The sequence below is a fragment of the Myotis yumanensis genome, unplaced genomic scaffold, assembly GCF_028538775.1.
Source record: "Myotis yumanensis isolate MYYU_CA2020_CCGP unplaced genomic scaffold, mMyoYum1.0.hap1 SCAF_6, whole genome shotgun sequence".
Lineage (NCBI taxonomy): Eukaryota > Metazoa > Chordata > Mammalia > Chiroptera > Vespertilionidae > Myotis > Myotis yumanensis.
This window is the reverse complement of record NW_027223757.1, coordinates 8,807,957-8,835,874: the sequence shown is the minus strand read 5'-3', so window position 1 is coordinate 8,835,874 and position 27,918 is coordinate 8,807,957. Positions and strand designations below refer to the sequence as shown.

General features: G+C 45.4%; 1 protein-coding gene across 6 annotated transcripts in view; it reads right to left on the bottom strand.

Annotated features, from left to right (window-relative positions):
* Positions 1-21,736, bottom strand: part of ZBTB2 (zinc finger and BTB domain containing 2) — a 31,834-nt gene extending 10,098 nt beyond the window's left edge. For 2 of the 6 annotated variants that reach the window (XM_070417461.1, XM_070417462.1), the window contains exon 1: positions 3,831-3,914. Coding sequence is in view for 3 of the 6 variants with exons in the window: in XM_070417464.1 (XP_070273565.1) it covers positions 3,831-4,003 (173 nt within the window). In the remaining 3 variants the exon portion in view is untranslated. Of the gene's footprint in view, positions 1-3,830; positions 4,016-4,480; positions 4,540-20,984; positions 21,089-21,519 lie in introns of those variants that run through there. The other 4 variants (XM_070417464.1, XM_070417459.1, XM_070417460.1 and 1 more) reach the window with 4 other exon arrangements.
* Positions 21,737-27,918: the final 6,182 nt, after the last annotated feature.

Sequence of the window (27,918 nt, the reverse complement as noted above, 5' to 3'; positions counted from 1 at the left end):
AAGGCTTCAGAGAGTGTGGTGACAAATAATGTAAACAGTCAACCCTAACCTGAAGACATAACCAGGGGGGATCTTTCCAGGGCCAGGCAGGGGCCAGTGAACTGGGAAACCATAGGCCCTTAGGGGTAAAAATCACCCCCACAAGATGGTGGGCACCTCTTGTTCTGTCCAGACAGAATATTCCTCCAGGCGGAAGGAGGGCTTAGAGTTAGTGCGCACTCTGCCTCCCCAGGAAAGAAAAGCAAGGGCCGAAATCCCAAACTGGGACTCTGATTTTCAGCATCCATGAGCGGTACCAAGCAGAGGCCCTTTTAATGAAAGCTTTGCTGTAAGTTCAGCAATTTCCCCTCATTTGTTATTGTGTAGGTTGTCCTCTGTCTACAGTCTGTGAATGGGGGTGACTGGACAGTACACATCTCAGATTTTCAAGAACTATCAGAGACTACACATTTTTCACTTTGCTCAAGTGTTTTGTGTAGTAACAATGTGAGTCTCTGATGGCAAAGAAGAGATGGTGCTGAGGAGACCCCAGTCCATACTTCAGCCAGTTCTGGGGCCCCCAAGAGTTGGTGAGAAACCACCAGGAGTAGGAAGGGAGGCCCCTGGGGTTACTGCCAGGGCCCAGGGCGTTTCCAGACATAAACTTATCTTGGTTTCTTCATTATAACTTTTTCCCCTTAAAGCAGAAGCACATGTAGACACAGACACATAAAGAAGTTGTTTTGAGAAGGTCCAGCCACCTTTATCCTTGACTGCTTTCCCTCCCAGGCAGCTACCACTCGGCTCACTACGGCCACGCTGGTCATTTCCAAGTCCTCTGGGAAGAACTCAGCTCGCTACAATACAATTTCACCAAGTGGCCTGATGTGCACATGTCTGTTTGACAGAACATTTTATGTAGGAAAAACATAGTTTTAGCACAGCTACAAGCCTTCTGTATAAAGTCATTTAAAATTTTCACAGTCATTTAAAATTTCATTTTTTCCTTCACATTCTAGTATCTTAAGATGGGCTTAAAGGAGTTTGAAAAGAAAGAGTCAAATGGTAGACACTGCCAGAAGCTGTACTTATTAGCAAGGCGTGTCTCAGTTGAGAGCTGCAAGCCTGCTGTCCTACATGATTTAAAACCACTTAGAGTAGCGTTCACAGGACAGAGACACCTAGTGGTAACTACAGACAAAACACTCTCTAAGCCAGGGGTGGGGATCGTCTGGCCAGGATAAGGCCCACGAAATCATTTGGTCTGGCCCTGCCAAAGCATTAGGGGTGAATTACTTACATGTTTGGCCAACTATAGCAGGCTAATTTTTTTTTTTTTAATATATTTTATTGATTTTTAACAGAGAGGAAGGGAGAGGGATAGAGAGCTAGAAACATCGATGAGTGAGAAACACCGACCAGCTGCCTCCTGCACACCTCCTACTGGGGATGTGCCCGCAACTAAGGTACATGCCCTTGACCGGAATCGAACCTGGGACCCTTCAATCCGCAGGCCAACGCTCCATCCATCGAGCCAAACCGGTTTTGGCTAGCAGGCTAATTTTTAAGTTGATAATTCTGTATGGCCCGAGAGTGATGTTATAAATATCCAAAAGACCCTTGGCAGAAAAAAGGTTCCCCACCCCTGCCAAGTGAAAAAACTATGCTCTCAGATTCTCTCTCTTAAGCAGTCAGGCAGCAGCTCTTAGTGGCTTGAGAAAAAGGGAGTAATTTTCACCCAGTATTTGCCTTGTCCCAATGAGGTGGGCAAGGCCACTGTGCGGCAGCCCACAGGGCACGTGCCACCTCTGGTGCAGTAACACACACTATAGCTTAAACTCGGGACTCCTATTTGCACAGATACCACATTCCCTTGTTGGAAAGTCCTTTACTTACTGCCAACACTTAAGTTTCTTGCATCCATTTAAAACTCATTACATTGTATTCTTCTACTCCCCCCAAATAAAACCTTCCCCCTTTCAAGATAGCTGTAATGCATTGTGTTGGGGCGTCTAAGTACACACTGGCGGCGAGGTCAGTAAGTGAAGCAAGTCTCTGACAGTCGAGTAAAAGGGAGCACATCCTTAGAGTCACAAGGTAAAACTTATCAAGTGCTATTATGTACAAATACCTGAACTACACACTCCGCAGTTAAAAAGATTTGTGAAACCCAGTCTCTGCCCCCGAGAATCATACACATGAGGAGGGGAGGCAAGTACACGGACAGCAAAGGGAAGATGGATAGATCTTACAAAAGGGCACCCAGTGCTATGATGTGAGAGAGAAAGACAGCTTTTGGTTCACTCGGTTAGGGGAGGGGTGCTGGAGAGGTGAATTGGGAGTGGGGGGTGGGCAGAATACGGCCAGCACAGTGTGGTTCAGGTGAAGGGCGGGGTGTCCCACTGGGGTGCAGTTGGAGATGAGGTGGGACTGTGAAAGCAGAATATGTTATTTTGGTATGCAGTGGGTACCCTCTAGGTTTCTAATCAGAGCAAGTGGATTTCTGATTAAAGGCACACTACACTGAAAGCAATGTTCAGGAATATTAAGTGGACACTAACGTGGAGATGATTAGCAAACGGAAGTGAGGGGAAAGGAAGGACTACTAATGAAAGGTATTTTGAAGAAAACCTGATTGGGAACTAAGATTTTAATTATGGGTTTCTCAAAGATAAAAAATGGGGAAACCCAGAGGGACCTCAGGCAAGGCTTAATTGAGTTTTAGATATGCTAAATGACATAAAAGGAGGAAATACAGTTGTAATTGCCTGACAGCCTGGGGCCTTGGGAAATAAAGATCAAGGTCAGAGCTGGAAACTGGTTTCGGGCAGAGGTGAGATCCAGGAGACCCGTGAGCACCCCAGAGAACTGCACACAGAAAGGAAGGAAGAGCCCCAGGCCCTCCTCACCCCCCTCACAGAGGGCAGGAGAGCATGGGCTCAGAGCGACCTAATGCAGAGAAGACTGAGGAAGAAGACAGCAGCAAGTGCTGACAGGACAAGGACCACAGAGACAGGAGAGCAGAGGTGCTGAGGAAGAGGTGACCTTGGAGGGATGATTTCAGAAGCCACAGGGCCCGCGGATAGGAAGCATGTGGGCTGAGGCCCGTACAAGAGGCCGTAGATCACCCTGGAGCACTTCCGTAGCCAAACAGAGGAGAGTGGCACGGGAACGCAGGCAGACAGCGTGTAAGGAAGCACTGACCCTTCATACACTGGGGGGCTTAAAAGTATACAATCCCAAGTGCAGAATAAAAACTAGGGGATGGGATCTGGGGGCGTGAGGTCGGGAGGAAGAGCCTTTTCCTTAAACACTGAGGGGCCCTCTTCTCCAAGACAGAAGAGATGGGATGAAAAACAAACAAGTAAACATACTGAGCTTGAGACCTTTAAAAAGAGAGAAGGAAAAAACTGGGGGAGTGAGTTGCCATCAAGCTTCTCATTAGAGAAGGAGTCGAGGATAAATCCTGGGAGCCCGGAGCTGAGGCCGGATTAGGGGGAGGAGGAGATTAATGAGGTCAGGAGCAGCCGGCTTCCTAATGGGCCTGAGCTGGGATCTGGACCGTGCAGGTGACACTGGTGAGGGCCCCTGGAGGGGCTGCTTGGGGCGCAAAGGCCCATGATTCCCAAGTGCTACTGGAAGGACGGGATTAGAAGAAACAGGCTTAGAAAGTAAGTGGTAACGGAGAAGGGTGAGGGGGGAGTGAGGTCACGAGGGAACTGGGAGCCCAGGAGCCCAGGGACGGGGAGCGAGACCCGTGGTCCTGCTGAGGGCAAAGAGCAGGTCCAGCGGGACAGAGGGCCACGAAGTTCAGTCTGCAGTCATTCGATTATCACAACCACGTTAGTTACCTGGTCTGATGGACAAACAACATCTTAAAGTAATTGGAGAATGAAGCAAGAACTGATTTGTGTGCCTTGAAGTACACATCGCCGATGGCAACCGTGCAGTCACACAGGAAACCAAACTCTCGCTGAGCGTTTAACTGTTGCAGGAGAATAAGTCCATGGTTGGCCAAATCCATTTTTTTAAAAATCTGCAAAGCAAACAATTTTTTTTTTTAAGAAAGATGATTCACAAACAAGTATGTGTCCTTACAGTCACCAATAGCAATGATCACAGGTAACATGCCAGGCACTGCTGAAAACGTTCCCTAAGTCCACTCATTGAGACTCCTGGCAGCCTTCGGAGTAGCTGTCATAACTCCCATTCACAGAGGACAGCACTGTTGGGGATTCAGGGATTGCGGGGTCAGCCCAAGTTTACAAAGGCAGTTTAAGAGGAGGAGCCAGGAAATTGAGTCTGCCCTCCGGACAGCAAGCATTCCCAGGCCATTTAGTCTTTTAGTTTAGGATTCCAAATGCAAATGTTAATGATCAAATCTCCTTAGAGATAAATTAAGGTGCTGGGTGGGGCCACAGCAGGGCGGGGTGAAGATCGAACTAAGTTTGGGCAGTTTTCCAGCCGAGGGAGGGAGTAAGGAAGTGGAGTGGGTGCTCACCCTTCTTTTTGTGGAGAAGGAAATGGGCTTCGAGGTGTAACATCGCCCAGGCCATGGAGCTAGAAGGTAGGAGAGCCAATATTTAAATCTGAGTGTTCTGACTCCAGATTCTAAGATCTTAATTTCTCACAGGGCACCCTAGCAAGAAATCCATGTACAGCAGAACGGACTCTAGAGGAGCTGGTTCAGCAAAGCTGTGGCCGGCTCCTCCTCACAGTCAAACAGCATTTATAAAAGCATTTATAACGACACATAGATCAGCATTATGTTTAACAGAATACCTAATGCTACAAGAGTCATTCTCTGATCGGACCAGGGAAAGGATGTCGGCTTTCACTATTCAACATAGTCCTGGACATTCTGGCGAGTGCAATAAAGCAGGAAAGGAACGAAAGGGCATTCACACAGGAAAAGAAAAACAAAACTGTCTCTATTTGCAGGTGACATGGTTGTTACTTAAAAAATCCCAAGGAATGTACCCAAAACTCCTAGAACTAATAACTGAGTTTGGCAATGCCATAGGATGCCATCAAATAGACATATGAAAATCAACTAATTTTACATGCTAACTTTGAACTTGTGGACCCTGAAATTAGAAATATTCCATTTACAATCACTGAAAAAAAAAAGAAATACAACACATAAATCTAAAACATAAGTCTTGTTTGTTGAAAACTACACAATGCTCATGAAAGAAATAAAAGATCTAAATAAATGGAGAGACATACTGTATTTACAGTTAGGTAGACTCAACATAGTAAAAATATCAGTGTTTTCCCAAACTGATCTATAGATTTGATACAAATTTTATTTTAAAAATATATTTTTATTGATTTCTGAGAGGAAGGGAGAGGGAGAGAGAGCTAGAAACATCAACGATGAGAGAGAATAATTGATCAGCTGCCTCCTGCACGCCCCAACTGGGGATCGGGGATCAGGGATCAAGCCCGAAACCTGGGCATGCACCCTTGACCGGAATGGAACCAGGGACCCTTCAGTCAGAAGGCCGATGCTCTATCCACTTAGCCAAACCCTCTATCCACTTAGCCAAACCAGCTAGAGCTTGATACAATTCTTATCAAAATCCTTGTAAGATTTTTTTTTGGAAGATTAATTGGTTTTATTAAGGGATTCATGATTAAGCAGCACCTCCATTTGGCAATTAGAGAGATACTGTTCAAGTAGGAACTTTTTTTAAAGACACAGACAGTAATCTAAAATGCATAGGTAAAGGCAAAGGATCTAGTATAGCTACAACAATTTCTTAAAAAGAGTAATAAAGTGGGAGTGTTGTAAGCAGCAGGAATGGCACTGGGTGTCTGACCCTTGTGTTCAGCAACCTCGGTACTTGGGTTCTGGCTAGGAAAAAATTCAGAGCCAAGACCCAACTGTAAGAGAACACTTATTTGGTAAATTACAGAGTTAGAAGTAATTCCTAGAAGACATGGGCTTAGAAAATAAGTTGTAGAGGTAAAAGAAGGGCCCTTGGAACTTGGGAGTGAGGAAGCTAACAGTAACGTGCCTGGGGCAGGGAGGGAGAGGGGGGAAGGAGAGAGGAAGGGAAGCACACTGGGTCCTCTTAAGGTTTTAAGGGTGGAGATGTTAGGGGAGGTCCCAAGGGGAGATCTTAACAGAATACTCAGCAGCTTTCCGGGTGTGTCCTTTCAGGGGTGTGGTCACTGACTGATTGGCCGGCACCAGGGCAGGGGGTCATTTTCCAGTGCAGCTGGTCCTGAGGCTGGTTTTGTTGCATAATGGGCCTGCAGCTGAAATTCAACTTGAGGCATAGATGTTATCTCTAGGTAGGAAAGGTCAGGGGGTCCAAACTGCATGACCAGTGATATGCTCGGGGAGAAAAGTCACCCAACAGTTGATTGTCCGTTGCTAGGCACCTTGGGGCTTTCCACCCTGGTGACCTTCTGTACCCGGCCCATCATCCTTGCTCTGCTCATGATTCCACAGGAGCAATCGGTGTATTTCATTTCAAGATGTATTATATAAGCTACAGTACTCAAGATTGTGTGGTATTGGTGGAGGGATAAACACAGATCAGTGGACCAGAAAAGAGAACTCAGAAGTAGACCCACACAAAGATGCACAATTGATTGTTTATAAAGGCACAAAAAATTCCATGGAGGAATGGAAGAATAGTCTTTTCAACAAATGGTTCCGAATCAGCTGGACTTCCATAGGCAAAAGGGGGAGGTGGGAGAGAAGGAAGCTTGACCTAAGACTAATCTTAAATAAAAATTAACTCAAAGTGGCATGGCTGGTGTAGATCGGCTGTTGGGTTTTGATCCAGGAACTAAGAGGTCACTGGTCAGGGCACATACCCAGTTTTCGGGCTGGATCCCCTGTGGGGGGCCCTGCAGGAGGCAGCTGACCAATATTTCTCATTTATGTTTCTCTGTATCCCTTTCCCTTCCTCTCTCTAAAAAAATCAATAAAAGCATATTTAAGAAGCCCTAGCCAGTTTGGCTCAGTAGATAGAGTGTCAGCCTGTGGACCAAAGGGTCCCAGGTTTAATTCTGGTCAAGGGCACATACCTGGGTTGCAGGCTCGGTCCCCAGTGGGAGGCATGCAGGAAGCAGTCCATGAATGATTGATGAATGATTCTCTCTCATCATTGATGTTTTTCTCTCTCTCTCTCCCTTCCTCTCTGAAATCAATAAAAATATATTTAAAAATTAAAAAGGAATTAAAAAACATACTAAAAATAATTTAACTCAAAGTGGATCACAGACTCAAATTTAAGACACCAAAGTATAGCTTTTGGAAAAGAAAAAAGGGAGAAAATCTTAGAGATCTATGGTTAGATACAGGATTTTTATACATGTCATCAAAAGTACAATCCATAAAAGGAGAAATTGATAAATTAGACTTTATTAAAATTAAAAACTTTCATTCTGAAAAAATCCCTGTTAAGAAAATTGAAAACAAACAAAACAAAGCTAAAGACCAGTAAGAAAAATTTGAAAACCTTTGCAAACTAGCCCTTTGATAAAGAACTAGTCTCAAAAATATATAAAAATTCTTAAAACTCAACAGTAAAAAACCAATTGAGTTAGAAAGTGGGGAACAGATTTTAAGAGATCTTACACCAAAGAGGATGTACAGAAGACAAATAAACATAAGAAAAGATGTTAAACACATTAGCAATTCGGAAAGCAAGTTAAAACCACATGAGACTTCACTACATACCTATCAGGATTGCCAAGACACAAAACAATGATAGCACCAAGTGCTGGCAAGGATGCTGAGAAACTGGATTGCTCAAACCCTGCTGGTGGGAATGTAAAGCCCTGTAGCCACTCCGGAGGGCAATTAGCAGTTGCTTAAAAAACTAAATATGTAAGCACCATACTACCCAGCAGTTACACTCATGGACATTTATTCCAGAGAAGTGAAGACCTGGCACTCACAAAAAAACCTGCACATGGATACACACAGCAGCTTTATTCTCATAGTCAAAAACCAGAACAGTTCAGATGTCCTTTGATGGGTGAATAAAGTGTGGTATGCCCATACAACAAAAACTATTCAGCCATAAGGAGAAATGAACTACAGATACATGCAATGATGAGTGGAAAAGCCAATCCCAATAGGTTATATACTGAACAATTCCACTTATATGACATTCTTGAAAATGACAGTAATGAAGAACAGATTGGCAGCGGAGGGGTGAGGGGAGCAGGAGGGAAATGGGTTCTGCTCTAGAAGGGCAACAGGAGGGATCCCCATGGCGATAGAAATGTCGTGTAGCTCAGCTGTGTCATTGTCAACATCCTGGTTGTGATATCATACTACAGTTTTGCAAGATGTTTCCATTAGTGGAAAAAAAGGTAAAGGGCATATAAGGTTCCACTCTCATTTCTTGCAATTGCATATGAATCTATAGTTACCTCAAAATAAAGAATTTAATTTATAAAAAAGCCCAACACATAAAAATTAATTAGCCAGATTAAAAAAAATAGATAACTTCAGAATTATGGAAGCTACTGTGGAGAATGCATTACCAAAAAACTTTTAAAAAAGCTTAAAAAATTTTTTTAAAGGGAGAGGGAGAAAGATAGTAACACCAATGATGAGAATCATTGATTGGCTGCCTGCCTTCTGCATGCCCCACCCACACTGGGAATCGAGCCCCCAACCTGGGCATGTGCCCTGACCGGGAATCGAACTGTGATATCCTGGTTCATAGGCTGACACTCAACCATTGAGCACCGTGGGCTGGGCTAAAGCAAAATCTGACCCACAGCAATTCTGACTCAACAGGTGAATTCCCCACTCTCCTTCCTGTGATAGGGATGAGCTGAGAGATTCAGAAACTAGCAAGTGGGCCCTAAAATAAATGAATCAAACGAAATAATACTTTAAGAGATGGATCAGGTCACAAAGCAAGACTCCAGGATGTCGAGTTGCGTGTTTTCTACCAAGAACTGGATCCACATCGCAGTAATTTGAGCATAAAGACCTAGATTGTAGTGTCACTGAAGTGCGAACATGGATGGGAGGGTCAGGAACTTGGTTCCCCAGTGTTTTCTGTGTATGTCAGAGAAGGTGAAGGCGCTCAGATAAGGAAGGGGAGACAGGAAAGCACGGGGTTCATGATGAAGGCAGAGATGGTGCCAGGTGACAGCGCCAGGTTGCAAGGTAACCTGGGTTACAAAGAACATCACTCTAACCTAACTTCCACCAGGATATAACTTTAGAAGTTTGTCTTCAAGGCTGTGCTCTGAAAAGTGCCAGAACTCCTTTTCTATCTCACTAACCTACTTTTCTCTACAAAAAAAGTGTATCTTCTAAGAGCAAACTGTGATGAGCTGCCTTGTCACGTGCTCTGGCTCTAATCAAGATGATCGACGTTTAGGCAGCTTCAGGCGCCACGTCCACTGACAGTAGCTTCAAGTGCATGAACACACTGCTGTTATCCGCTCGGTGTTATGACGAGAGTGCTATTCTTTATGGAGTGTTTACTGTTAACCATTCATTTCCTTGTGCTATTAACTTAATTTCACATGAACTTATTTGAGCTTTGTGAGAAATTGCTACCCACATTATATAAATGAGTAAATAGCCTTAGATTGGTTAGGTAGCTTGCTCAAGATGATAGAATCCATAAGTGCAAAAGGGTCCATTTGATGTGTCAGAGCATACAATGCAAACGTGTTTGTTTAAAATAATGAGAAATAGTCTTGTTACTGCTGCTTTTAAGTATATGTATTTGTTATAAGAGATTCAAATATTATGGACACTTAAAATGTGGGAGCTGTCTCTCCATCCCCACCATTTCCCCAAACTGGTGAACACTGGGCATAACTTTTTTTAAAAAGTTGATTTTGAGAGAGAGAGAGAGGGAGAGAGAGAGAGAGAAAGAAAGAAAGAAAGAAAAGATAGATTTGTCTTTTAAAAATCAGGTTGCCTTAGCCGGTTTGGCTCAGTGGATAGAGCCAAAGGCCCCGGGTTCGATTCTGATCAAGGGCAGGTACCTTATTTGTGTTCTCTTCCCTGGCCTGGGCCCTGGTCAGGACTCATGCAGGAGGCAACCAATTGGTGTGTTTCTCTCACGCTGATGTTTCTCTCTGTCTTTCCCTCTTTCTTCCACTCTCCCTAAAAATCAGTGGAAAAATATCCTCGAGTGAGGATTAACAAAAAACACACAAAATAAAACAAAACATTAGGTTGCTTTTTTTTTCTTGTAGATCTTTAAAATTTTTTCCATATAAGGAAAATTATATGTGAGCCCTTTGTTACAGCTTTTACTAATATTTTTCTCTTCTGATTTTGTTTTATAGAGATTTTTTTACATATATACTTTTATTTTAATGGCATCAAACTTATCAGTATTTTATAGGATTTTCAGGTTTTGTATTAACAGATATATGTCATCTCCTTGGACACAGCAAAATGACTGGCTCCCTCTCATCCCCTGAACTGACTAACATAAGTATTTTATTCAGACCTAAGAATGAAGCCATGATTAAACTGTGAAATGTTTCTTTTCTAAGGGAATCTACTGGTTATTTTAGAGTCTCAATTTTGGAACCTCTAGAATAGGAAACACACTGACGGACATGCCTTTCAAACACAGAGGGAAGAACACGTGTACAGGAGTCGCAGAGAGGTGAAGCAAATGAAAGGAGGAAAAAAGAAAAGAACAGTCATATGTTCACAATTCACATGGGGGAAAATCCCACACAGATCAATTTTTAAAAATCTTATTTGAGACACGAAAAAGTCTTTCTCAGGAAGAAAAAAAACAACCACCTTAAACTCTTACATTTGTGAATATCCTGAGATCAAGGGATGAGAGGCAGGAGGGAGGGGTCAGAGGGAGGGGGGGGGGGTCAGATGGAGGAGGAGGGGTCAGAGGAAGGAGGGGGGAGGGAACCAGGCCTGGATTCTAGCTGAAGTGCATCACGGGCAACTCCCACCCTACATGCCCAGCCCAGCTGACAGTACTGCCCTTTCCCAAACCTTCTTTCCTCACGTGGCCCCTTCCCAAGTGGCTGTACTTGCGAAGAATGCTTCGTAGGCTGAGGATGCAGCATCTAACGGGCCGCCCTGCTCAAGGTGCCCCCACCTTGTGGAAATGGATGTCTATTCTCCCACCTCCATCAACTGCTCAGCAACCACATCAGCCCCCTGCACTGCAATGGCTCACCAAGGTCACCCAGGCTTGTGCCCCAGCCCCACAGACGCCACCTCTGCGGCACTTAACACCCTTCCTCCTGCACCATCACTGTTCGGTCCTGGCTTCCAGGCCGCTGTGCTGGTTTTGGTCTCACCTCTGGCTATTCTATTTTAATCCCCATTAACGATTCCTCTTCTGCTGACGCTCCCCTCCTCTGGTCCACAGCCCACTTCTCATCTGCAGGCTCTTTAGTGATCTGATCCACTTGCACTTGGCTGTCCCACAGGAACCCTACGTTCAATCTGGGTAAAACAACCCAAATCCTCCCCCCGCTTTCTTCCACCCCCTTTTCTCCAAAAGGATTGTAAAAGCCATAGATACAAACTTGATCCTTCTGTTCCCCCAGCCTAGGCCTGGCGCCATCAGCCACCCCTTGACCAAGCTAGCGCACTCAGTTCAGCTTTCAGGCCTCCACTTCTTCCACCCGTCACATCAGTCAGCCACCCACCTCCTACCTGAACCCTATCACACCTGAGCTCTACCTCCCCGCTCATCTGTTTCCAGCTCTAGCGCCCCTCTAATCCCTCCACAATGATCTTCCCAAAGGTCAAATGCGATGCTTCTATCCTGCTTAATATCCTCCTGTGACTCCCTACTGCCTTTAGGAAGAAACCCAAATTCCTCAGCATAGCTCACCCAGCCCGCATGACCCAACCCCTGCTGACTCTGCACCACAGGCTCTAGTGTGGATCTAATCTGATGGCTTCCAGGCCTGGGATTGCACAGACCTTCTAAAAACCACACACCCAACCTCGAAACAGCGCTCCAACAGTCTGTGGCTCCCTCTTTATTTTGCAAGAAAAGATATACATGCTTGGTAGGGATGGGAGATTTTTAAAAATATACTTCTATTGATTTCAGAGAGGAAGGGAGAGGGGGAGATAGAAACATCAATGACGAGAGAGAATCATTGATTGGCTGCTCGTGCACACCCCACACTGGGGCATCGAGTCCACAACCTGGGCATGAGCCCTGCCTGGGAATCAAACAGTGACCTCGTGGTTCATCATAGGTCGACGCTCAACCACTGAGCCACACCAGCTGGGCAGGGAGATTTTTAAAAATGTAAATAGGTAGAAAGGACATAATGTCAGAATATCTTTCTAAAGGAAGGGCAAGTTTGGCACTAGACTTAATATATGGAATTTTTTTTTTTTCCACACAAAGACATCACAACCTAAGATTTTACTGTATGACATCAAGTTGTGCCTGATTGCTTTCTTGATACAAGATTGTCCGCTTGGTGATCTTTACGAAGTGATCATTTAGTGTCCCAATTTGTTCTGAAGTCCAAGTATCACCAAAAATCTAGTCTCACCCTGGCTGGGTAGCTCTGTTGGTTACAGTGTTGTCCGATGCACCAAGCAACCAATGAATGCATAAATAAGTGGAACAACACATCCATGTTTCTCTCTCTCTTTCTCTCAAATCAATAAAGGGGGGGAAAAATACAGTTTCATGCAAGTACGTAAATAACAGACACACAACGATGTTATTTCACTCACTTTGGCAATTCCGGATGAATGAGAAGATGAAGAAGGGCAATTTTCTTTGCCCAGAGGCTTTGAATGCCCAGGAAATTGCTGGGTCCTAACGGTCTGCACCACTCACTGCTGAGGCCTCGCTCTCAGTGCTGGGCAGCTCAGCAGCCTGATTTCTACAGACGGTGGGGAGGGGCCTTAGGCCCTTGTGCAGGACGCACACTGCCACCTGCCCCCTCCCCCCAGCTGTACTTGTCCTCTGCAGAAATGTCCTGCCCGGGGCATCCGCGAACAAGACAGCTTGCAAGTGTCTGCCTGATGCTTCCGGAAAGCCAGCACTAAGCCTTATTTATCATTTATTACTTTGCCCATGTGCACAGCAAGTGGTCGGGTGTTCAGTATTTGTTAAATAAATTGATAACTATATGTTTGGAGAGGAGAGTGTTGAGTCCCAGTCATGGCTTGGCCTTGACTAGATGGGTGATTTGGGGTAAAAGTTCAATTTCGATTGATCTTAGATTAACCTAAAAAATCTTCATCAATTTACTGTGCCCTACATTTTGGAAAAATATTTCAATTTTAAAATGTTACTTCATGTTAACAATTAAGTTCTGAATAGTGTTTTAGAGTTATGATAATCCTTTACACATAACAGTTAATCCTCAATACCATGGCAAATCACTTTCTTACTATTCATTATTAATTATAATAACTACAGCATTAATTTAAAAATGACCACTTATGTGCCAAGGATCAATTATCCTCTTTCCAGAAGAAGAAATTTAGACTTAGAGAAGTGACGTACCTTGCCCACATGTAGGGCTAACTCATAAGAAGCAGATTTGGGAAGTGGTCAGGTATTTAGTGAGAGCTTTCTAAGGTACCAGGCACAGTGGATGCAGTGATACACAGAATACAGAGTTCAAGGGTGTCATCAAATAAGTATACACATTTATAATAGCCAACTCTGATAAGAGCTATCAAAGAAAAATATAAATAAATATGAGATCATAAACTGGGGTCTAATTTGGGGTTTGGGGATTAGAGAAGGCTTTTGTTTTTTTTAAATATTTTTTTCATTGATTTCAGAGAGGAAGGGAGAGGTAGAGAAAGACAGAAACATCAATGATGAGAGAGAATCTTTGATTGGCTGCCTCTTGCACGCCCCCTACTGGGGATCGAGCCCACAACCCGGGCATGTGCCCTTGACTGGAATAGAACTTGGGTTTGCAGGCCAACGCTCTATCCACTGAGCTAAACCAGCTAGGGCTAGGGAAGGCTTTTGTAAGGAAATGCCAGTTAAGTGAATAAAGAATGAGAAGAGTTAACTGATCAAAATAGAGTATCCCAGGCAGAGGGATCAGCATTTGCAAAGGCCCTAAGATCGGAGGGAGCAAGATGCAATTGAGGAGTGGGAAGGAGGTCACAGTGGCTTTAGGGCCAAGAGCCAGACAGAGAAGGATGAGGCAAGATGAGGCTGGAGACTCAGGTCGGTTAAGGATTTTGGTTCCCATCCTAAAGGCGGTAAGAAGCCACTGCAGGGGATTTCCAGAGGCAGGGTGACATCAGCAGATGCCTGCAATTGCAAAGCTAACTAAGTTGGGGAGGTGGAGGTGATGCAGAGGTGGGAGAGGGGAGACATGGTAGAAGTGGTCGAGAAAGGAGATGACAGACTGGGTGGTGATGATGAAGACAAAAGGGGGCGGGGATAGTTGGAAGATAAAAAATCAGAGGACTGGCTGGTGGATTAGATGGAGGAGGATGGGGAAGATCTGGGTGTCCCAGATGACTCCTAGGATTCTAACCTGTGTGACTGGATAGATCATGGGGCTCTCTGCCAGGAGAGGGAACCGGGGCAAAACCCCCATTTTGGGGGGAAGATCATGAAGTGAGGTGTAGACAGGTTGGGGTGGAGAGGCTTCACAGACACCCAAGGAGAGCTGTGCAGAACATCTACATGTTCGTTGTAAAGGTCTGGAGCTCTGAAGTCCTGACTGTGATTTGTGTCTGAGAGTCTTGGGAGAAGCCAGGTATGTCTGACTCCAGAAGCCACATCCTTAAATCACTAGATGATAGTTCAGAGAAGTAAAAACGGTAAAAAACAGGAGTTCATTGAACCGTGGTCTTCTGTGTGTAAATTTCATGCTTTTCCCACTACCCTACCTTGCTATAGATCATTCCTAAAAGTTCTTATTAATACTAAGAGGACTGCTAATAAAGCCCCCAGCCATTTAACACTGTTAATGGAACTTAGAAAAAATCTAAATCAGAATAGTGAGCAGAGATGGAGAAGGGAGACAATTCTTTTTTTTTTTTTTAGACTATGCATAATTCTTTTCTTTAAGGGAGGCAATTTTTTTTCCTTTTTAAAAAAATTCTCACCCAAGGAGCCCTAGCATGTTTGCTCAGTGGATAGAGCGTCCGCCTGTAGACTGAAGGGTCCTGGGTTCGATTCCGGTCAAAAGCACATGCCTGGGTTGCGGGCTTGATCTCCAGTATGGGGTGTGCAGGAGGCAGCTGATCAAGGATTCTCTCTCATCATTGATGTTTCTATTTCTGTCTACCTTTCCCTTCCTCTCTGAAATTTAAAAAAAAAAATCAAATCTAACCCAAGGATATTTTTTCCATTGATTTTTTTTTTTTTTAAGAATGAGTGGAGGGGAGGAAGGAAGGGGGGGGAGAGAGAGAGAGAGAGAGAGAGAGAGAGAGAAACAATGATGTGAGAGAGACACATAGATTGATTGCATCCCACACGTGTCCTGATTGGGCAGGGATTGGGAATTGAACTAGAGACCCTTTGGTCCTTTGGCAGACACTCTAACCACTGAGCCAAACCAACCAGGGCGGAGGCAATTCTTAAAAGCGGGTTTTCATAGAATGCCTTCTTTATGTATGTTTAAATGTACAAAGTGGTTTTTCCCTTAAGTAAATTCAGAGACTATAAGATGTCATGTTGAAATAAGTGAAAAACACTTTCCAAAGCCAAATGTAAATGATGGTTTATATTGTTTAAAGCTTTGGCTTTGATCACCACTGTTTCCCACACTGATAACTGATACTACCCAGATGGCAAGGGCTTTCAGCTTCTATCACATAGCACATGTGGGCTGATCCTTGTTACTCAGTTTTGGGAGGTACAGCTGAATGGAACAAACATAATCACACTGTATTCTGACAACTCAAGTTCCTCCACTTTTAGTATGAGAAGAGGAGGCCAAAACAGCTCTTGGAATTGATGATTTACTTTTTAAAGATAATAGCTCTCTGAAGATACAAAATACCACTTAGACTACCCATTTCAAGGGCACTCAAAGGTCCTCTGAAGTCCTTGATTTTATTCAAGTGAAGCATATATGAAAATTGTAATGCACAGCATGCATCAGTAACAGAAAAGCACTTCCCACAAGTAAGATTGATTCTTTCAAGTGGTTTAGACCACTTACCAGGATGGAAAAACTGCTTTTTTTCAGTATTATTAATAATTAATACTTGAAGGCCCATAAAGTAAACTTGAACAAGCCTGGTCATTTGAATTTTAATATATTTTAGAACTGTATTTCAAAGCTAGGAAATGTATCTTATTTAGTTGTGGTGACAGAATGGTATATGTATATTTTAACTTTTTTTTTAGTCAATCCTCTTCTATAGTAATTAAAAAAGGAGGGAAATAAATGAACCAATAGCACTTATTTTGACTTCGGAAAACATGAACTTGTAAAAGATTTGTCTTTTCAATTATATTTTGTTAACATTAAAATTAGTTTTTAGTTTCTGAGTATAAGCTGAGGCCAGTTCAGGGACAGTTTAGGTGTCAAGGAGAAGCAAGTTAGAGATTTATGGCGAATAAAGACTTGATATTAAAGTTATAACTCTAAAGGCATTATGCTACAATCAACTTTAAGGAAATCTACATATGAACACACAACAAAATTTAAAACCTAATCTAATTTGCTTATAATAACCCACCAAAGCAGAGACTGCCTTTTTAAAAATGCTGTATGATTAGTAAAATCAATCTGAAGAAAATATAGTCATCTACAGAAATAGCTCAGTGTATGCCAGACAAAGGAGCACCAAATGTGTTTTCATTAAAAGTCTTGAGTAATTCTAGAGGCCTGGTGCACAAAATTCATTTACTTGGTTGGGGGGGGCGGGTCCCTCAGTCTGGCCTGCGCCCTCTTGCAGTCCAGGAGTCCTTGGAGGATGTCTGACTGACGGCTAAGGCCTGCTCCCTGTCGGACATCCTTAGCGCTGCTCCGGAGGCAGGAGAGGCTCCCGCCACCACCGCTGTGCTCGCCAGCTGTGAGCCCAGGCTCAGGGCTTCTGGCTGAGCGGGGCTCCTCCTGTGGGAGCGCACTGACCACCAGGGGACAGCTTCTGCATTGAACATCTGCCCCCTGGTGGTCAGTGTGCATCATAGCAACCGGTCGTTCTGCTGTTCAGTTGATTTGCGCATTAGCTTTTTATTTTATAGGATTTGAGGGCAGGAATTCTCATACTTTTTGGTATCAGGACTCCTTTATTAAGCCCACTGTGCGCTAATGTAACACTTTTATTAAAAATATAATATATTTTCCAAAACAAAAATTAGTGAAATGGCATCTTGTCGTAATTTTACAAATCTCTTTAGTAGAAGAGAGCTGGGTTCTGCATCTACTCTGCGCTCCACTGACTGTTGTGATAATTTGTTTTGGTTGAGTATTTTTTTGTTGTTAATCCTTTCCCATTGATTTTTAGAGAGCGGAAGGGACGGAGAGAGACAGAGAACCATTGATGTGAGAGAGACACATTGATCGGCTGGCTCCTGTAGGTGCCCTTGCTGGTGGGAAGGATGTGCCCTTGACTGGAATAGAACCTGTGACCTTTCGGTCCATAGGCCAACACTCTAACCACTGAGCAAACTGGATAGAGCTTGGTTGAGTATTGAAGAAAATCCAGCCTAACTCAACTGTATAGCTGGAAAAAAAAGGAATTTTTAATAGCCATTTTTGGTAATTGTGGATATTCTTTGATACTACATCAAAACTTGACAAGTGTTAGTTTCTTAAGAGTTGTGTGATCTCAAAATACATCAATAAATGCTATTTTCCTACTCTATTACAGTAAAATTCATTGCTCTATCTTGCGCTTGGAATGAACTGTTTAACTGCAGGTGACTTTTAAGATCATCCATTGATCAATTGGAAATGTCAGCTTATTGAGTTATGTGGATCTTCCCAATGGGGACACGTTTTCAACAGTGAAAAAGGCCAGTAACACATTAGTATCATTATGAAAACAGTTTTGACCTCATGGAGCCCCGAGGGGGTCCTATGTTTCACAAGGGACTGCAGATGACACTTAGACACTTTGGGGATTTGGAGATCTAAGTGACTAGGCATGGTGTAGGAAAATACACACACACTGTGAGGTGGTTCTCAAGACCATTTGATGCTCCCCTTTGCCTGGTGCAGAACGTAGGGGTGCACACTATTTACAAGAACTGTATACTAAAAGTTCTTGTAAAGTAAGACAGTTGTTTCACGAGTACTGAACCAGGCACATGAAAGTGCTTTACAAATTCCTCCCTCTGCACAGACCTTTCTTGAAGTGAGGAAGTCACACGATACATACCTCATGCATGTGAACTGGGGATTATGTACTTGAGCATAGATATTGGCCTCTAACTTGGCCTTTGCACCATAAAAAGAAAAAAAAGGTTGTAAATGTCTCAGACTGCCACCTCCTGATAAGTGTCCTGAGGCTACTGACTCCATCCCTTACTGACCTATTAGCATTGTGAAACACTGGATCTTACGTATTTACTCTTGATTCAAAGTAATATTTTAATTATTTAAGTTTAATTTGCTAATAAGAATTATAACCTATTCGAGCATAAAAAAGGTTTAAAAGATGTTCTCTATCTAATGCTTCGAATGTTTACTTTGCCTTTTGTTTCTTCTTTAGGAAATAAAAATTCTCAACTTCCTTTTAGGTTTTCAGGGTCACGCTTTGCAACCTGAAGACCGTAAGGCAGTAGGTAAAATGATAAATGCCCTTTCACCAGGTGCATTCTGGAATTTATGGCAGTGTCCAGCCAACCAGCAGTTCTCCCTTTACTGTGACAGCTTGGTGCCACACTACGTGCCCAGTTTCCCAGTTACTTCAGGGACAGATGCGTGGGCCTAGAGATGAGACAGGAGATGGCAGGGGAGGCTCCAGGTCTGATGAAGCTGATCCCAGCCAATGTGACATACCAGCCTGAGCTGTCTCCTTCAACTCCCTAACTCTACTTCAGTAATTCTCAAGCTGGGAAAAGCATATCCCCTCATGCAGGTACATATTCTTAGAGGGTTATTTTATAGAATTTTTACAAATGTGTAGACTTGGGAGGACAGTGCAAAGTTTTATTTTGTTAATCTTTAAAATAAAAAAGAAACCGTCACGGTGGAAGTTTTTATTCTATGAGCTAAAACACGCCTAGGGCTTATTCTCTGCAGCTGGAGTATTTTGGTGGGAGTTTGTGGAGCGCCTATTTGCATCCTCTTTGAAGAGAGGAGAAACTTGAAAACTCCAAGCAAGCAGCTGGACTGGACAATAAAGCTTGGGGGCGGTTCATCGGCCACTCTAAGGACTCCTTCCCTGGGGACCATCGGTGGCACTGACACTGTTTTATTACTTCTTGTGCTTTGAGATCTCATGATGGTTTTCAACATCGGGTCAATTCTTTGGCTAGAAGATAACCTTATATAAACCAGGCACTGAAGTGAGAAACACCCAGTTTAAAGGAATGTGGTATTAGTTATCTTTCTTTCTTAAAAATTACCTTTTAATGACCTCAAAACACCCTGGATAGACACCAAGGGTATTTAGAATAGAAAACAAAATTTAATAATTATTTCTGGTTTATAATAAATCAGAGAAATGAGGATTTAAAATGCCTTAATTCTAATTTTCTATTGAAATTTCAGGCCTCTCGGATTATAACGCTACTGCTACGTGCAGGCTGCTCCTGAGCTGGGTCGGGGTCAACATAGTCTGAAGGGACGGGGCGGGGGGAGGCGTGTTTAAGGAAACCCAGAGCACCTTGCAGTTCTGGGAGCCAGTGAGTCTGACCTTTCAATGTTTTATTTCACCAAGACAGTAACGTCTGAACATGAATACAACTGAGACTCACACTAAGGGAGCCCACTTTACGATGAGCAAATGGACACTGCAGGTGGGTGGGGGGGCTGAGCCTGGGATGTTTCCCTAAGGCACCATTAGCTCGGCGGCTCCAAGTTTTTGCAGCAAATGGCGTGGCAACAACTGCATTTCCACGCGGCCCGCTTTCTTGCTCGCTCTGCTACCCCTGCTTTCTTTATTGCCCTCTGTATTCACCACCAGCTCCCAATGACAAAACCCTCGCTTCCTGAGCATGTTCTGAACCACCAGGTCTCTCTGCAGCCTGTTTAAACGTTCATGGTTTGGGGGTTCCACGGGGCTGGGGAGCGGCCTCAGCACCCCCGACCTTCCTCCCTTCTGGGGACCCCTTCGGGGTGAGGGCTGTGCTGCCCGGAGCGCGGCTCGCATGCCACACCCCCGCCGCGAGGCGCAGCGGCCAGAAACCACAGCGCAGCTCGGCCCCATCTGAGGCGCACATCGCCCGCGGGGCGGAAGCCCGACGCCTCCCGCTCGGCGCGCCCACACCCGCCGTCGGCCCGCGGCGGCGCCCAGGAAGGTCTCTGTCTCCCCGGCCCGCGGGAGAGAGGGGCAACGGCCGCCCCGCCGGCTCCGCCCGCTCCAGGGGGCGGGGCCGGCCAGACCCGAGGGGGCCGGGAGGTCCGGGCGCCGCGCACCTCGGCCCGCCCCAGCCTCCGGGGACTGGGAGGGGAGGGGAAGGGAGGGGACGGGAGGGGCGGGGAGGGGCGACGCACTCGGGCTGCGCGGCCCCGCGTGCGCGCGCGCTCTCCCAAGTCCCGCGGAGTTTAACACAATGCCGACGCCTACGCCGTGCGCGACGCCCCGGCCGGCGCAGCAGCCCCGGCGCCAGGGGCGGGCGGTGGCCAGACAGGGAGCGGGAAGAGCGCGCGCGAGAGCCGGAGACAGCGCGAGACCCAGGGAGCCGGAAGCGCGCGTGCGCGCCCCCGCCCGCGGCCGGGAGGCGGAGCCGCGGCAGTAGCGGCAGCAGCTGTAGGAGCCGCTGCAGCTGGGAGACGCGCCAGAGAGGCCGGGCCTGCTCCGGTCGGACCGGATCCCTCCCCTCCCCCTCCCTCTCCCGCTCCCCTCCCCCAAGCCCACTTCCGCAGCTCGCGGCCTGGCCGCCGAAGCAGCAGCGGCGGCAGCAGGAGGCGGCGGCAGGATTACGCACCTGACGGGCCAACCTCTCGGGGCTCCGGCGCGGGACGCTCACCGGCCGCCGCCGCCGCCAGGACGCACTTCGCGGTGGCGGCGGGAAGGGAGGGACCGGCGATGGGGAACGGAACGCGAATCGCCCCCTCCTCTTTCTCCCTCCCTCCTCCCCTCCGATCCGCCGCCCGCCCTCTCGGCTTCCGTCCCCTCCCCCTCCCGCAAAGCCCCGGATGGAGCTGCCGCCGACTCGCCGCCGCCTGGCTCCGGGGGATGGTTTTGTCAGGCGGCCAGAGCCCGGCGCCAGGCGCCGCCGCCGCCGCCGCCGCCCCCAGGGCGCCCCTGCCCTCACTTCCCAGAACCGCGTTCCCGAGGGACCCCGGCCCTCCGCCTGCCTTCGCCCGGAGCCGGGCCGGGGGCATTCGTCGCCTTTGTTGCTACCGTCTCCGCCGGAACCGTTTGCGAGCCCGGTGCCCCCCGCCCCTCCGCCTTCCCGGAGCCCGGGCCGGGGGCGGCACGTGGGCGCCAGCCCGGGAGCGGAGGCGGTGCGCGCTTACCTGTCGCCGGTGCCGCGGTGGCGCGGGGTGTGGAGGAGGCACCGCCGGGCGGCCTGGCCGTGCCCTGCCCGCCGCCGCCGCCTCTCGCTGCTGCTGCTGCTGCCGCCGCGGTCGGTGTCTCCGGCGGCGGCGGCGGCGGGGCTTTTCCTGTCCGGTTACGTTAAGGTCACATGACCGAGCGAGCGGAGCGACTAGTGCAGAGGCTGCGAGCGGCTCCCGCCGGGGGGGAGGCGGCGAGCGCAGTGGCGGCAAGAGCCCCTCCGCCCCCCTCCGCCGCCTCCCCTCCCCCTCGCCCGCCTCCGCCTCCGCCTCCTGCTGCTCGGCCGCCGCCGCCTGCAGCGCTCGCTCCGCTGCCGCTCCCACCCGGGCTCCGCGCTCCGCTTCAGCCAAACTTCTGCAGGCCATGTGCAGCCGCGGCGAGGAACTTCTCTCCGCGCACCGGGGCCGGAGGCCTGAGTCACGAGCCCCGTGTTTACGTGCGGGGTTTCGGTAGGAGGACCGGGGAGGGATGCTCCGGGGAGGGATGCTCGGGGGAGCTGCTGGTCGGACCCCCCTGCAGGCTCCCGGTGCAGGACACCTCGCGGCCCGTCCCTTTGTCCCCTGACCTCCCTTACTGACCTACGTTTCTAACTTTAGGACTCGAGATGGAGTGGACTTGAGAGCCACCGAGATCATAAGTCACGAATACCTGTTGTCACCAGCGGCGATGGGAAAGCCAGGCCGGTTGGTGCTGTGTGTGGAGGCAGAGGTGCCAACAGACTAGCTGGGTGTGATCGAAGAAGTTTCTGTCGGGATTGAATTGGTTGTTTATGTCAGTCATTGGGTGTTAGCTTTTGAAGCTTTGGTCCAAAAATATCCGTCTGCAAGGCATGTTTGCTACTTAAGAACAGTTCCCTCTGCTGTTGAGTTTGGTGTCCGTGAATGCAGAGGTCCCAGACCTTTTCGCAGGGGGGTCCCGAGCTGCCAGAGGGCAGGCGAGGGGACTTCGTCTGGTAGTCATTCTTAACCTTTTAAAGTTTACTGGTTTGTTGTTGCCATTTTGCTAGAGTTTTATGTCTTTGGAAGCACAATGTAGTCCCTTGAGGACTGGATGTAATAACTTACATGCACAGTATTTTGAAGTCTTAAAAATGAATGTGGCTTGATGTTTCCGGGAATGGAGGCAGCAGTTTGCAGGGTACTTTGGTTTGAGAGCATGTTATCTTGGTCATAAGGTCCTTGATTTGTTGTCCAACCCATGTTGGTTTACATAGCCCAGCGCCCTGGTACATAGTTCACAGATATTTAAGGCAAGCTTACTATCTAAGATAGCTAATGCAACATACAGCGTCCCTTCTAAAGCACTGCGTTTGATCTGGTGACCCGGGTAGTTACACTTGTGCTACTGATGACTGCTTCCCTCTGTGGAAACTGAGCAGGCAGCTGTGTAACTAGTGGTCCAAACGTGGGTAATGGATTTACTGCATACCTGCCTTGGACTTCTCTTGTTCTTTGATCAGCGAGATAAATGACGTGAGTGGTTAAATGTCTGCCTACAAAACCAAATTCTGACCCTGGTTTAAGTATTTCTAGTGCGCTATCACTAAACATCAAAGTTGGCCTTCAGGCTGACAGGCCTGCTTCTTGGATTGGCTCTCCAGTTGAGATCTGTTTCATCTTACTGGGAAACTAAAGTGGTTTTGATTGGTAGAAAGTCCTATTAAAGATCTCCGGGTCCTTAGTTCTTTTAGACCTTGACTCTGAACTTTCAAGTTTATGATATGATGGAGTGCTTACATGGAGAGTGAACTGGTTTAAGAGAAACTAAAGAGGCCGAAACCGGTTTGGCTCAGTGGATAGAGCGTCGGCCTGCGGACTGAAAGGTCCCGGGTTCGATTCCGGTCAAGGGCACGTACATTGGTTGCGGGCACATCCCCAGTAGGAGATGTGCAGGAGGCAGCTGGTCGATGTTTCTCTCTCATCGATGTTTCTAACTCTCTATCCCTCTCCCTTCCTCTCTGTAAAAAATCAATAAAATATATTTAAAAAAAAAAAAAGAGAAACTAAAGAGAAAAAGTGGGCGAAACTAATGCTAAAGTTTTAGATGAAAGCCCTGAAGTAGAAACTTGCTTATGTGTTTAGAGTAATTGGCTTTGAGTCAAAGGAACTATGCTTTTTTTAAAAAATAGATTTTTTAAAATGAGAAAGGGAGAGAGAGAAACATCAATGATGAGAATCATTGATCTGATCAGCTGCATGCTGTACACCCCACACTGGAGCTCAAAGCTGCAACCTGGGCATGTGCCCTGATCAGGAATCAGACAGTGACTTTCTGGTTCATAGGTCCACGCTCAACCACTGAGCTAACACCAGCTGGGCAGAACTGCTTATTCTTAAAATCAGTGAATAGTTTCTCAATACTACATTCTATGTAATTGTATAAAAATAGACCCAGTGGTTATTCCTGAAACTCAGTCTTATTCCTAGAGAAAAGTGCTGTCAAGGACTGGCCTAGACTTTTCTTCAAGAGCTGCTATTCTTTATTTTTAAAATATTTTTATTGATTTCAGAGAAAGGAAGGGAGAGAAAGAGAGGGAAACATCAATGATGAGAGAGAATCATTGATCAGCTGCCTCCTGCACACCCCACACGGAATTGAGCCCGCAACCTAGGCATGTGTCCTAACGGAGAATTGAACCGTGACCTCCTAATTCATAGGTCAACGTTCAACCACTGAGCCACGCCTGCTGGGCTAGAGCTGCTATTGAATTTAGAAATGGTCAGTTGTTTTGCTGCTAGTTCTCTCAAGGCATAGGCATGCATTCTTAGATTTTGTCAAGTATGCTAATTAGTTTGACTTTTAGTTACCATCAAGTCATAGCATTATAAGGGATGCTGTACAGATTATATCTGCTTTCTGCAACTTGAAGTAGAAATAATTAAATGGATGCATACGCAAAGTTTGGGGAGAAAACTTAGTCTTTGCAAGAAGGACTAGTGTCTCCAGGGAAAGCTGTTAGACTGGTTGTGGGAGAGCCATAAGTAACCTGAATTAAATAAGAAAAATAAGTTAAAGTATCTGTTTAGTGTTTATGTGCTGAGTTTGCATTTTGGAAATACATTTGGCAGATTAGGCGTTCAAAAATAGTTTCACACATTTCCCAAGAAAATCATAGTGCAAGCAAATAAATAATCTGAGTGGATTCATCAAAAGTTGTTATACATAAATATTCTGCAAACTCTTGTAGTGCTGAAAGTTTTGATAAGTTATGCTGAGGTACATGAGAAAAATATGCTTGCTGTGTCCTGAAGAGATAGGTCCAGTGAGCCTTGGACTGTGGGCAGAAAGCAATTTAATAATACTGTACTTGTTTTTCGCAGAAATTGGTGTGTGTGCGCAGGTTGAAGATGGAATTTCCTTTAACATTGTTTATTAAAGTAATATACTAATAAATGTGGGTGTATCCCAGAGCAGCTTTTGCACTACATAATTTTATGGGTAACCTCTTAGGTTTGGACAGTGACATGCTTTTACAAGCCACACTTATAAGTCTGCCATGCCTTTTGTGTTTTATATCAAGCTTAACATATAAGTCTGAAAATATGTATTTTTAGAGTCTCTTATATTTTATTGGTTTGGTTATAAAATTTATAGAAAATGCTCATTTTATAGTTGGTTGTTGTTGAGACCATATTCCCTCAAAAGTTCCTACACTTTAGGGAACATTTTGTCTTAAACCTAAGTGTAGGCTTGTGGGTTTCAAACTTTTTCAGTTGTGATTCTGAGACATATGCTTTGTTGAATGTACACAAATACATAAAATTGAAACAAAATTTTCAGGAACTAGTACTTGTTATCAGTTATATATTCTGCTATCTTTTTTAACTAGTTCATTTATTTTTTTTTAAAGCTGATTGTGGTGCCTTAAATGGATTTCATCAATCACAAATGGATCAAGGTTCAGAGTTTGAAGGTCACTTGTTTATCTCATACAGTTTCTGTGGGTCAGGAATCCGGGAGCAGCTTAATTAGGTAGGTGGTTCTGGGTCAGGGTCTTTCACGAGGTTACTTAGAGTCAGTATGTTGACTGGGCCAGAGGATCTGCTTCTAAGGCGGCTCACACTCCAGCAGGTTAATGCTCGCAGTTGGCAAGTCTCAGTGTTTTCCCATTGGGCTCATTGAGTGTCCTCATGGTGCGGTGGTGCTTGGCTTCCCCCAGAAATAATGAAACAAGAAAGAGCCAAGGACGAAGCCGCACCATCACTGTCACTTGCTGTTAGTTCAAAGCAAGTCACTAAGTTCAGCCTGTGGCCAACTGGAACGGTATTAAGCTTCATGTCTTCAAGGGAGAAGTATCAAAGAATTTGGCGTTTTTAGCAACAAACACAGTTCTATATTTTTCCTCTTTATGGATGAATTAGGATTGAACCGGAAGCCTTGCTAAAATGTCAGTCTTTAAGTAATTATCATGCTTAATTCATTTTTTTCTCTGAGGGCATCTAATCTCATTCTCTCCTCAACCTTAAATTTGAGAAAGTGGGCTCATGTATTCTCGGAGAAAAAACACCAGTTTTTCTCTGACTTTTGTCATGAATAATCTATGCTGATAAAGATGAGAAAATCGGCTGATTTTTAAGAAATCTTTTCTAAAGAAGTTATAGTGTATAACTGTTGTCCTCTAGTCTTCCAGTTTGCAAGCTTTCACATAATCATACTTATACTTTCAACTTTTAACTCTCCATTCGGCCCTTTGAGTCTGTGGATTCAACCTATTGAAAACAGTTTTAACTTAAAGATAATCAAGGTTCAAGTGTACTTTCTGCTGTGAAATTTTCATGGAAACTGGAGCTAGAAGGATTTGTTCTAAGACCAGTTTGACTTAATGGTACAAGGAGCAGGAGGAGACCCTGACATTGGTAGTGTGAATGAAGCTAGGATCAATTTCTAAGGCCTTCCTTGATTTTTTTTTTAATCCATTATGCTTTTCTGAGTAATAGGTGGGGATGCAGTAAATTATCTTACACTTTTACTGTAATAGATTGGATAATGGCTGCTTTTTTCTTAACCCTTTGAGTGTCAACTAATATCCTAGGAACTATGCTAAAATTGCCAAGGCATTTTTGCTGATTTTACAGCAGTTTAGGAAATCTGCACTTAGGTGCCATCTGTCAATAAAGAGTGAACTACTAGCATCTAATAGTGACACTGCAGGAGGAGCACGATAGCGCTCCGGCACTTTTGGCGGAAGACAGGAGGAGCGTGATCACGCTCCCCGGCACTCTAGGGGTTAAACACCTTTCCGGTTTCTCTTAACCACCAGGACTCCTGACAGTTCCCATTCTGCTCTAAAGCACTGGTTGTACCAGTAAATCTATGTTTTGTTTCATTGTGCTGAAGGAGTGAGAATGCAGCATTTAAATTTCGTTTTGTTAACCCTCTGTGACAGTGGTTCTCAACCTTCTGGCCCTTTAAATACAGTTCCTCATGTTGTGACCCAACCATAAAATTATTTTCGTTGCTACTTCATAACTGTAATGTTGCTACTGTTATGAATCTTCATGTAAATATCCAATATGCAGGATAGTCTTAGGTGACCCCTGTGAAAGGGTCATTCGACCGCCAAAGGGGTCGTGACCCACAGGTTGAGAACCGCTGCTCTGTGAGGAAATCTCCATTGAGGAAAGGGAATTTGGAAGAGAAACTTTAAATCTTCTTTAAAAACAGCCAATTCAGAACTCTCAGAAAGAATTGCAAGTAAATAGATTTGGACTGAAGGTACTCAGAATATTCCTCTTCTCGTTCTCATCCCCTCCCAGCACAGTGACAGTTTGTAAAGGCAGGGAGATGGGAGTTTGAGAAGATTGGTTGTGGAAAGCAGAATTGAGTCCCTGAGATTTAGTACTTAGTACATTAAGTGGAGCAAGAGGTACTAACAAATTACTTAATATCTGTATTAAACCAGTTAATAGGCTCTAAGTTAGTGGTTCTCAGAATTTAGTAAGCCTAAGAATCTCTTGGAGAGTTGTAAAAAACAGGTTGGTAACTGCAGCCTCAGGCTCAGATTGTAGAACACAGGAATCAGTAACCCTGGAAACCCAGCTATTTACTGAAGCAGTGGTCTGAGCACCAGACTTGGGAAAAACTGCTCTAAGTGGTAGAAAGACAGGTCAGTAATTAAAAATAGGAGAATGTGATTATTTTGTCAAAACATGATAATCCTAAAAACTTGATTTTTGCATATGGAAATATTTCTGCCTTTGACTACTGCAGTAATCTAGGCACCCCAGAATGCCTGCTGGCCGCTACTTGGTATGTGTAAAATGTGTAGTTTAAAAAACCGTTTAAGCAGTGGAAATACTTATATTTAAACTGCTTTATATTTAAACTAGAGGCCTGGTTCACAAGATTTGTGTACTGGG